General features: G+C 41.2%; 1 protein-coding gene across 1 annotated transcript in view; it reads right to left on the bottom strand.

Annotated features, from left to right (window-relative positions):
- NETO1 (neuropilin and tolloid like 1) overlaps nt 1-12,083 on the bottom strand; it is a 106,787-nt gene extending 94,704 nt beyond the window's left edge. Inside the window, exons 1-4 of the mRNA XM_045886305.3 lie at nt 11,803-12,083; nt 9,774-9,827; nt 9,403-9,540; nt 3,107-3,355 (exon numbers count right to left, since the gene is read on the bottom strand). Coding sequence (XP_045742261.2) covers nt 3,107-3,355; nt 9,403-9,540; nt 9,774-9,827; nt 11,803-11,830 — 469 coding nt within the window. The 5' untranslated portion in view covers nt 11,831-12,083. The remainder of the gene's footprint in view (nt 1-3,106; nt 3,356-9,402; nt 9,541-9,773; nt 9,828-11,802) is intronic.
- Nucleotides 12,084-12,557: the final 474 nt, after the last annotated feature.

Genomic DNA, 12,557 nt, shown 5'->3' with positions numbered 1-12,557 from the left:
CCGGTCAGGCAGAATGAAAGCAGAAAGTGGACAGGGGAATTGGCAGTCTGAGATGTACAGGACCCTTGAAAAAAGGATCCAGTGCCACGGAGATGGATCATCACGTACCTTAGCAGGGTGCTAGTCAACAGGCATTCATGTAATTAAGCTTTAATATTTGGATCGCACATTCACTATACAATCTTCTCATTATAAACTGGATACCCATGTATGTATGTTTGCTTACAAGAAAAACTGAGCTGTGTGACTCAAAGAATTCTTATTGAAAATGCATGTAGGTTTATGTGTGTGTGTATGTGGATATGTGTGTATCAGTGCATGCATGTCTTATGTGCATATTCAGACGTTTTGGTTGATGTGATTCGTTCCTAAAAGTGGGTACATTCTCAGTATGCTGACTTCAAGTTTCCGAGACTATCAGTGAAGATCCAGATTTCAGATTGGAGTGAGCTCACGAACATAATAAAGACCACCTGGCCTTCCTTTTGCTGTCTCTGCTTTGACATATTTTATGGCTTCCAGCGCAAATAACTACAACCCCCACACGGAGGCCGAGACCCATTTAAACAAACTAACAGGGAAAAGTGACATCTTACAGGTATTTGTTTTGCACATCCGCCCCCAAAACAGAGTGAGAGCACTTGTAATTTAAAATCTCTGGGACACTTGTTCTCTCAATAAACTATAACAAGGCCCCTTTGTTCTTAAAGAACACATCATCAAATTAATAAAAAATAGTAACAACCAAGAGTTGAGATCTCATATGAAGCGAAAAATCCATAGATAGGCATTGGTTGGCAAGCAAGCAATCTTCAAACACCCCAATGTGGTGGTCAATATCATCCCTATTTTATAAATTAAAATACTGAGGCACAGAACATTAAGGATCGTGTCCACGGTTTACAGCAAGCAAGAAATAAGAAAGCCAGCACTGAGGACAGATCAGTTCCAAAACCAGTGTTCCTCACAGCCACTGTGGGGTCCAGCTCGGGATGTGTCCTGGTGGGCAGGGCACTGCCCTCCAATGTGGGGTCCACTTGGATGCCCTGGTGATTGCAGCAGTGCTTTATAATTTCAATCATGAAGTTGACTTGAGGAACTCTACCTTTTCAATTTCCCCCAATCACCACTTCAAGCACACTACCAAACCAAAATTAAGCCCAAATTAAACTGAAGCCTGCCTGACTCCCTATTCCCTAAATGCTGTCTAAATTATTACTAATCCCTGCCCCCTTCCTCTTTCATTAACTAATTGGCTTCCTCAATACTGCCTCTTTATGAAATGAGTTGTAGATGATTGGGACACTCAGCAATGGCCTCGGGCTACGAAACGTCAATGTCTGCAGTCAGGGAAGTGTTACAAGTCTCCCTTTTATGGTCCTCCTGTTCCTTCACATGCCAAGCCTATGCCTCCCTGTGCACTTACTTTACCCTAGTTTATCTAAGTGGAAACAGAAGCCTTGCTCCATCCATAACTCATCCTCAATTTCATGGAATCATCTCGTCACGTTTCCTTCTGATTTAGTAGTTCCTGGCAGTAAAATCTCCTTTTATATACAGATAAAGTAAAGAGGCTCTAAAGAAACAAGGAACAGGGAACAGAGCGGCTTTTTAAAACCCTGCGAGAGCACGCTGAGCTCCAACATTTATGTTCTCTCCGGTAGAGCTAGAAACGTGGACAGCATTGCTTATGTTGATAAAGTTGACTTCACAACTTTATACAACCTCAATTTTAAATCCTAGGCATTATCCCATGATCTCCAATCTTAGGATGAAGATATAACTTATAAAAGCCTAGAACTATCTTTAGGTCCTGGTTATACTCGAAATTATCAGTCAAGGGAAAAAAAAAATTTCCATGTATAACTCTAGCACTAATAAAGTAGTCTCAATGTTTGCAAGTTTTCAGAACACATCAAGTTAGTTTGATCGCCAATATGAGATACCCAGGTTTTCTGTGAACAATCCAATATTAACTAAGCCTAATTAAAACCACAATATCTCTTAGTGATACACTACAAAAAGATCCCTAATGTTTAAGGTTAATACCTATGATATCGCTAATATGCAACTTATTTAACATAAACCATGATATCATAATGAAAGTCCTCATTGATCCCATCTTAATTATTTTTAAAATTTTAGTGTTTGAAAACTGAGCAGCTGAGCCCTGCTCTTATGTTACCTCTGTAACACAGAATAGAAACGTCAACAAATTTTACATATATTGCAATTTCATTATTGCCTGTTATATACCTTAGTAAAGCAATATATACAAACTGGAAAAATATGTAATTACATATAAATAACGTGCTTTAGGTAAGTTGAGTCATCTTTCCATTAAAAAAATGACTTCACTTCATAAAATCTCAAATCGCTTCAGCCTGATGTTGCAATTTAAAAATGTGATAACCAATTTTTATTGTAACAAATGACAACTCATCATCAAGTGAGCCAGTCAACATCATAGACCCTTTTTTAATATTAGCAGGTTAAAAGGAAACTTGACATAGAATGCATAATTGTATAATGACAAATAATGTCTGCAGACCTTGCAAATGAATATTGGGCTGCTTTGGGTCTCAGTTTTGCTTTCATCAGAACTCTTAGGAATTTGCATTTCTAAAAAGGGATTACACTGCTTTACACTAAGATCCATTTGCTTAAAAATTATAATTTTCAGAACAAAAGAATTTTTTATTCAGGTTCTCCAAAGATCCCTTTGACGGATACATTTTACAGTACTACCATTGCCTTTTCAAGTTTATAGGGATTCAATGTATACTGTAATTAGTTTCTTTATTACAGGCCGCCTCTCGAATTACACATTTCAGCATAATGGAAGTCCATTTAATTAACTGTGTTCCTGATGATCATGCAGACCCCTGAGTCACTACACTTCACCTCTAGTGGAGGCTAAATTTTAAGGAAAATTTATTTGCCTTCAGAATTTATGAAATGAAAAGAGAAAGCACTGTAGGTGTGATTTTAAATAGAGCTAGAAAATTCTCCAAAAAAATATGAAGTTGTCCTACAAAAGTTCTTGTACTACGAAAACAGACAACTGAGGAAGAAAAAAACAGGAAAAAACCAAACCCTCACTTACCAGGCGTGAAATTGTATCGAGCTGAAAATCCCATAGATTCCAGCTCTCCATCAGCAAAAAATTTAATCCATAGAAATCTTCCACTGGATTTTATTACAGGTGGATTTTGTTGTCCACAAAAACGTCCAATTATTGGAGAAAATCCAAAAGGTCCATCTCGAACTTCAATATGATCAAATTTGCACTCCCAAGACGGTTCAATAGAGTACTTTTCATCAAAGTAAAGTTCAATGCACTGTCTTGGGGCAGCTGAAAAAAAGGAAAGATTATGTCTAGAAGGCCATTTTTAAATCTTTAGGTAGATTTTTGTAATTCTACTTCAGATTTTATCTGTATACCTTCTATCAAACTTTGAACATGACGTGTGGAAAAGCAAAGCAAGTCCATAAGCATTCTAAGGGATAACATTTCCATAAGAATGTCTCAGGGATGCTCCTTAAAACTGGTGATGTTGCACAAAGGATTATTCGGATATAAAATGACCATTTCGATGTCTAACACAGACCTAATAAATCACAGTATTTTTGTGAAAGACCACTAACATTAGGTTTAGAAAGTAGAAAGACATCTTTCTGTCACTTTTCCCGTATCTTCTTAAGTATCCAGTTTTAAGGTCAAAAGCCGCTTAAGAGTTGCTCAGCATAGAGTTATCCAAACATTCAAACAGTCCCAGTCAGATGTCTTGATTAGACCCAAGTGCATATACAAGGGCATTAAGAAGAATTTTTCTAGTACACAAACCTCACCACGTCACCCTCAGGTTTAAACTTAGCAACTCTCTATCAGCTATAGAAAAATGATCAATGCACTTGACATTGCAGGACCCTTAAGGGTATCCTACAACTCACACTTCCAGGGGCTTCCCAGTCCACACACAGCCTAAGCCCAGGCCACTGTAGACACACTGTGTTTTCTAAGGCAGCATGCTCTTTCGGGCTTTCATGTATTTTAGCACTTTCTGGAGTATCTACCTCCAATTTGCTAACTCTTGTTTATGCAGGAAAACCTTGCTTACAAGAACCACCCCTCTAAATCTACTCACTTTATGCAGGAAAACCTTGCTTACAAGAACCACCCCTCTAAATCTACTCACTAAGGACCAAATCTATTCACCTTCTTTCGGCACTTGGCAAGCACAGTCCTTGTCATTGAGGATTTCTCAAAAAAAAAAAAAAAAAATCTCTGTTGGGTGAATAGTAAATGAGCTTGCCTTCATAAATGTTTTTTACAGCTCTCTAAAACATCAGGAAGAGCCTCAGAGGGCTAGCAGCTCTATAGACGTCCACAGGGATGCATTTGCTAGCCCCCTGCCATTTTTCCCTTGTCATGTCCAAAACAGCTCAAAATCCTGGCACTCCAGACTGGTATTCAGCCAGGATACCCCAGAATAGCCATAACAGTTGATGAAATAGCCATACACATTTATTCTAGTTAGTAAACGGCTGTTGCCTTGAGTCCTTTGAGTGCCTCCCTGCCATGTGGCCCTCTTCAGGGACCAGCACCCTCCAGAAACTTGTAAGGTAAGACCTGGCACAGCGCGGCCTGCTCCCCATGTGATCAGTATTCATTCTGAATGACTGTTGTCCACACCACCCTAGTTCTTAAATATGTATTGAATATCACCCTTGATGGCTTTAAAATGAAAGCTTTGCTTGTGTGGATGTCAAAAATTTATAAAGAATTGAAATACATGATGACTTGGAAATTCGAGACCTACAGAATAATCGAAGCTCATTTGGTTAAAGGTCAATGCATGTGACAAGACTATTTTAGGGATTATTTTTAATCTACAAAAATATTTATGACTCTTTGGACATTGAAAAGAGACATTTATTACTCTTCCAAGAAAAACCAGGGATGGTTTTACCTACCACTACTGTATATTCTGAAAGGTCAACAATTGTAGTATTACCATATTGATAGATTTGATGAAGTTTCAATGATTTTCTTAAAAATCTGCAAATTGGAAAGTATCCTAAGAAATTACTTGGAAAACCTTTTCCCCTTGAGATTATTAGTCCAATAGCAAAAAGGGACCTATTTATGTAGTAGCATTAAGTATATCATTTGTATGTATTAGTATCTTATAGACTGCGCCTGCTTGTTTATCTGCTCATTGGCAAGCCAGTATGATAAGTTTTAGAAGGAAATAAACTATTTGAGAATGTAGGATATTTCTTTTAGATGTAAATAATGTATGGCTAGGGAACAGTAAAGCAATGAGAACAACCTTGTGCTAATTTATTTAAAACTCTATGGAGCAACATATATCCATCTACTTTCCCTATTAGGAAATGCAGGGCCATCGAACACGAATTCATTTATGCATACCTTCATTTTCACTGTTGCTTAAGTTCTGTTCAACATGGATGAACAAACCTCTCAATGTTCCTTCATGACACATACTATCACCATGGTCTTGGGTAGGCCACACTTACGTGGACAGCTCATCTTCCTTTGGTCCAGCATGTTGAAGTTAACTACACACACTCATACACGAAATTCCACTAACTGAATTTTCGAAGGCGGTAAAATAAGGTTTTAAAAATAAGCATGTCGTATAGTTGTTGTAATTAAAAACAAGTGATTATAGTGCATGGGAGCCATTGGAAGCTCTCTAAGTTCAGCCTCTTACACTTAGGTTTTCCTCCCCTTCAAATCTCTCAATTCACAGCTGCTTTTTACTTCCATGTTTTCTCTAAGTCATCTGGTATCTAAATTTGAGGTTCCTTTTTGAGAGGTCTTAACCCCTCCTAACATATCTTTGGACACACTGAAAACTCCGAGCACTTTCACCTGAATAGTGCACATAGTTACAGAACATTGCTCCCTCTTTGAGAGAGTTTTAGGACAACCTGAAACCCACGAAGGGATCTTCCTTTCCATGACTGGGACTCCACTTCTATTCATAAGAACCTATCTTACCTCAAGAAACTTGACCAATGATTTAGACCTTTCTTGTATTTTACATTTACCTTTTTCTACAGAACAGGCTACTCTTTTCAGAATCAAACATGACAATTTGCCCCCCTGAAAGCAGAAAAGACAAAAAGAAAAAGAAAGTAACTGCCTTCCTACCTTGGGTCCATCAACATCTCCCCTCCCCCAATGCCTCCATCAGCTGGGAGCCAGCTCCCACCCCCACTAGAGCAATGAATGCATATGTCCTAAAGTTACTATCAGCTTCTCAATGGCCTCATGCGATAGATGCGTTTCCTTTTACTTCACTTTTCTTTGCTGTAATAGTTGGCATTTTCGCTACTCCCTTCCTGCTGAAATGTAACCTGCATTACATGCTGGGGCATCTTTTACCTGATCTCCAGTCCATCTCGCTGGCTTATCCTTCACAGTCCCTGTTACCCTTCTCCTTACTCTCCCATCCTTTACCTGTTGTTTTTCAGAAACCCATTCTATGTCTTCTTCCCGCTCTTTCTAGACCTGTGTCCTCGGTGCCACTGGCATCCTAAAGGAGAGCTGTTACAATATAATGATGCCTGCAGCTGCATCAAAGACCGATTATTCATACCAGGAGCCTCAACAACAATCCATATTTATGACCTATAAATATCTATTTTCAGCCCAGAGCTCTCCAGTGAGCTAAAGACTCATGTATCCAATTTCTTTTTTTTTTTTTTTTTAAGATTTTATTTATTTATTTGACAGAGAGAGACACAGCGAGAGAGGGAACACAAGCAGGGGGAGTGGGAGAGGGAGAAGCAGGCTTCCCGCGGAGCAGGGAGCCCGATGTGGGGCTCGATCCCAGGACCCCGGGATCATGACCTGAGCCGAAGGCAGATGCTTAACGACTGAGCCACCCAGGTGCCCCCTCATGTATCCAATTTCTGTATGCAACATCTCCATAAACACCAAAATGGAATTCATTATTTTTCCTTCAAACCCTCTTTCTCCACCCATATTCTTTACCTGGAATGGCAGTTCCATCTATACGTCACTAAGCCAAAAACTTTGGAATCGTCTTGGGATTTCCTATCTCTCCTGCCTACATCCAGGCACTCATGACTCAGTTTCCTAAAGACCTCTCATCTCTTCCTTTGACGCCTCAGCCAATGTCACTTGCGTAGTTCAGGCTTTTACTTTGGCTTACATGGTCCTTCACAATCATTCCTGCTTACTTCTTTTCCTTCCGTCACTTCACCAAAATATCAGCTTATTATTTCTCCACTTAAATTATTTCAGTGGCACCCTGTTGTCTATCCCATAAAGTTCAAACTTTCACGGCTGGAGTAGACGGAATACCAAGTTCTCCTTTGTCTGAGACTGCTGACCTCTTGAGCCTCCTTACTTCTTCCTCTCCTCACACTATGCAGAAGCTACACATGGGTCCCAACCACACCATATCTCACACTTCTGCACAGGCCATTCTGAATAGAGAATTACCTCCCTGAAGTTCTTCAAAACTGAGCGAAAGCATCTCCTCCTCCTGACAGGCTCCTCTCCTTCTCTCTGCTCCAAACACTGCTGATTTGGGGGTCCCTTTAGATTGTTTGCTGAACAGGGCATGGTCCCCAGACCACATTATAAATTCCACAGGCAAGTACCATGGTTGTTTTTTAAAGACTCTCTAAGCGGTACCTAGAAGAGAGGCTGTTTCTTAGTAGTTGTTCGATAAATATTGGTTAAATAAATGTATGGATGAAAACAATGGCTGGTATGAAGTATTTCAAGAAGAGTGTAGAAGTATGATTAATAGTAACAGGAGGTTCTATTGATTTCTCAACTAAGTTTTGTCCTTGACATAACTAGGAATGAATGTAAATATATGCATGATATTAAAATAAAATGCTAGCAATGTTTTTGAATTCTAAATAACAATAAACACAAAAGTGCAATTAATATGCAAAGATCTGCTTCTGAAATAATCCTTTAAATGAGAGAACTAATTGATTTCACTCTTTTTAATAATTCAAAGTTTTAAAATACAGTTGCTTCAAAACACAAATTACGTGAGTTTAAGCAAGACATTTAAACTCCCTGCGTCTGTTTCCTTGTCTATAAAATAAGGACAACAAAAAACATCTACTTCCTATGATTAAATGTTTTAATGTATGTTAAGTTTTTGAACATTTTATGTATATATACACACACACACACATACATATAATAGATAGGTAATATTAACTTGGTGAAGAGAACAACAAAGTTTAACCCAGAATTTCCATATTTCAATTTCCTTTTCTATCAATCACATGAGGAATAAGACTGCAGATCTCAGATTTCTAGTTTTATCCTTTTATTATCAGAGCTTCTTCTTTTTTCCTCCTTCTTGTAGTGCAGTGTATCTTTGCTAAAAGTTCACCCTCAGGCACAAAAAGGAAAGAGGTAATATCCTTAGCTTAAAAGTTACAAAAATAAAAAAAGAATCATTTCTAAATAGGAATTCTTGAAAGTAGTTAAACAGAAAGCCTTTTTCTTTCAAAGATCTACCAAATGAACATGCCCCTCATTTAGATATAAATACTGAGCATACACTGTCTTTTTCATTAAGATGGCTCAATCCCTCTGTATCTGTGTGGGTGGGGGGATGGAGAAGGGTTGCAGATTTGGGGCTTTTAGGTATTAACATCTATAATATTAAAATCTTCATCACTAGATGAAATGATCATTCAGTTTAGAAAGCTGTACTTAATCGAGTACTGTCTACAAGGGTAATGGAAATTGGAAATGTTCAAAGGGAAATGAATCTCTTTTTCAGCACTATTTTTTCTTTTGAGTTAGGAAAGAAAATGATGAAAAGAAGCATCATAATTTGGAATCCTGACTTTGGCATTAAAGTATGATAATGTTACTTGTTAGTGCAAATTAAGGCAACTATCATTCAGATTGTTTGGAAACATGATTATAGATTTATTTTTAACATTAATATGCATTTTGTACTTTATATTATTAATGAAAAATAACAAATGTATAGGTTTTTCTACTAACTGTTAACCAATAAAATACTAGGTTTCTAAAATTGTTATACATTAGGTAATATTATGCCAACTCCGCATCCATTCCATTAATTAAGAATTCTAAATCAATGAAGTCAACTGTAAAATAAACTGTTACTAATTTGCTTTTATTTGCCTGAATTTACTTACTCATAACCCATTGCTAATAATTGCAATAATTAGCTTGATTCCAAATTTTAGTCATTTGATTCATTAAGAGATATTTCTGTGTATGGTCTCCAAAACCAATTTTTGTAATGTCCATATGCATACTGTCCATCCAAAGCACAGCGATGGCCAGGTTTGGCTTGGAGCTTTCTCCAGCCAGGGCTCTCTCCCCCTTACCTTCTATGATGTAGATGCACTCTCGGTCAGGAGGGTACTTGCTGGGGTAGTTGGGAGAGGTAAAGATACCTCCCTCTGCATGTTTTGTCCAAGTTCCACACTGCACTGACTTCTGAGTTTCCGAGGTGGTTTGCTTTTCTGTAAAAAATAAAAACAAGAGCCATCATCCGATTTTCTAAAAGACTAAAAATAGAGAGGACATTCTTATAATATCCATTAGTAAATTAATTTTGAAATGTTGTGTTAGTCAAAATCAATCAATTATACACACTATAAAATTTTCAGATATTCTGGAATATTAAGAATATGGGGAAAATAGGAAAATGTAAATAATTAGAGGTCTTCCACTGCATTTTCCCAAAGAAACACACCTGTTCCTTTCTTGGTTGCCCCAGACAAATGGAAGATGATTAAACTTGCTACAACTGAAACAGAAAAGAAAAATTAGAAAGAGATCATATTAATATACACTGAAATGATCACATTCTATAACGACATAAAGATAATATCAAAGCAGATTAATTGTATTATTGTTAACCGTTCCAAGTTAACTCAGAACGTGCCAAAACTCGTTAAAAATGTACAAATCAGGAAAATTTAGGAACCCCTTCAGGAAGTAATGCAAGTTAAGGATAGATGACACCCCAGAACTGCAAATGCGTACCTCAAAACTTCAGAGGCAATACTGTAATCTACTCCTGTCACATTACAGTAGGATTTCAGGACCTGTATTGTTTCTAATCGCCCTTAGGGAAAGGCTTTGCTAGCATCTCTGAGGGAAGCGTGAGCCAGGCGAAAGGCTGCAAAGGCAAACAATGAGGAAGGACTCCTGTGACGGACCCTAAGGCACTGCCAGTGTAGTTGTAGTTGAGAAAACAAATACTTAGGCAAATCTTATGGCAGTTGGGGGAAGGGAACAGGAGAAAAACAGATAAATGCAGATTGGAGGCATTAAGCAGCAGTACGAAAACGTTTCTTATAAAAAGGTACCATAATACCAAGTAACCCCTGTCCTCAGCACTTCCTAAGCTTGCAATTAATTTCTTCTAACCTTAACTTTGACTTAATATTTAGTGTTATCCAGAAATAGATTCTTGAGAAAGGCGATTTCTGTGAGCATTTCAATGAGCCAATTTTTCAGTATCAAAAAAAGACCCTGATCTCTAACAAGAGTAAATCTGCAAAGACCGTTGCAACCGGAACTTCTGCTTTACTTTCGTATCTTGATTTTTTATATATATAAAACCTGAAACTAGAAGAGTCATAAAACAATGTAGTCTTCATAAGTACTGGTTTTTCTTCTTCTAATTTATCTTTGTTATTTATTTTGTTGCCCAATTCCCTAAAATCTCTAACTTCCATTAGATGTATAATTCTATTTCCCCTTACAATTAACTTGGGAAAGGGAAGGTATAATTCACAATGATTTCCTAAACTGAAGCTCACGGCAGGAGTTCATAAATTTATGTTTTCAGATTATTCCAAGAAAAGAATGTGGGCCTTAAATTAACATTTGAGAAAGTATATCGGTTATATTCCTTTGTACTCCTGCCTGATCATCTGCTTTTAGATGAAAACATTAGCTGTTGTCGTCTGTGTTTAAACAGAAAAAAAAAAAAATCTTATTTTAACTTGCCAGGATTCTAGACACACACAGACACACAGGTACACGCCATCAATACCAGGACGTCCGCGTGGTGTTGTCTTTACTCTGCTTTTCCTGTGTTGATGGAATCACACGATGGAACAAGTACTACGACCAACACATCCACAAAGCCGGTCTTTCAACTGCGTGGCACAGGATTGGAATCCTAGCTTTTTAATGTGAAATTCCCCACACCTTTTCTCACACTGCCTTTGACTTGGCGACTCCCGAAGCCACCTTCCTGTCAACCGCACGCGCTACCGCTCACCTATGTAACGCCGCACTCAGGAGTTGAGCTTGGCACTCGCCCCCCCCGCAAGCGTGGCGTTCAGGTGCGCCCCACACTCCCTCCCTCCTGGAGTGAAAATACGCGCCGGCGGAGCTCCGAAAGCCCCCGAGAGAGGACCATTCCCTGCATCCCGCAAACTGTCAGCCCCGCGCTCTGCCCCTTCCCACCTGCGCCCGCACCCGAGCCCGCTCCCCGCGGCTCCCGCACGTGCTCGCCTCCGCCCCCAGGACTGTCCCCCGCGGATTCTGAGACCCGGCGAGCACTGACCCGGCGCCGCCCCCACGCCTCGATCGATATGCTGCAACCCAGAAAGTTTACAGGCGCCCGGACTCGCGGGGGCTGCGGGGTCCGGCCGGAGCGCGGCGGCGAGGCTTTTCCGCGCGCGTTCGGCCACGAGGGAGGAGGGAAGGAGGGAAGGAGGGAGGAGGGACGGCGAGTGGACCCGCGCGGCGGGAAGGGTACTCACTGTGAAACAAACTGCGTCCATAGATCATGTCTGTTCGTTGCACCAGAGGCTCCGATCTCCACTAATTCCATTTAGAGGCGGGGAGACTTCAGCGGCGCGGGAGGACGGAGTCGGGGGCTTTAAATGTGCAAACCGAGAACCAAATGAAGGGGGGGCAGGGAGCGGAGAAAGCGAGATGCGAGCGCACACGGCAGCGAGGTCCGAATCCTGCGTCCTCCGCCCCTGGCTCGCTCACCGCCGCGAAGCCAGCATCCGCACCAGGACGCTCGCATCACAGCCGGCCGCCGATCGCCACCGCCAGCACCGCGGGCTGCAGCAGCCTCCTCCTTCGCATCACCGCCGCCGCCGCGGCTGTCAGGAGGACGCGCGGGCAGCAGGCGCGCGGGCGGCGGCGGCGCGGGGCGAGCCCCGGGGCGCCCGGGCCCGGGCCGGGGCCGGAGAGGGCGCGGCGAGGCGGGGGCCAGTCCCGACCGACGGCCGCGACGGGGCGGGCGCGCGGCGGCGGCGGGGGCTCGCTCAGTCCCCAGCCTCGTACACCACGAGCAGCAGGTCGGAGCAACCTCTCCGGGAGGATGTCCAGCAGCAGCCCTCCTCGCTCCAGCCCTTGGGGATCTTCCGCTGAGGCATTGAAGACAGGAGGAAGGGGTCCGTCATCAGCTCGCCGGGCTCCGCGCCACCTCTGCGATCTCGCGGAAAGAGGAGCGGTGGGTGGGCGTCTGGGAGGAGGGCGTGAGGGTGCGGAGGGGAGCGGGGGT

The sequence above is a fragment of the Mirounga angustirostris genome, unplaced genomic scaffold (genome assembly GCF_029215605.1).
Source record: "Mirounga angustirostris isolate CCGP_5_RB_7025 unplaced genomic scaffold, mMirAng1.0.hap1 SCAF_14, whole genome shotgun sequence".
In the NCBI taxonomy this organism is placed as follows: domain Eukaryota; kingdom Metazoa; phylum Chordata; class Mammalia; order Carnivora; family Phocidae; genus Mirounga; species Mirounga angustirostris.
The sequence above is the reverse complement of the archived record's forward strand: the minus strand, read 5'-3'. Positions and strand labels throughout refer to the sequence as shown.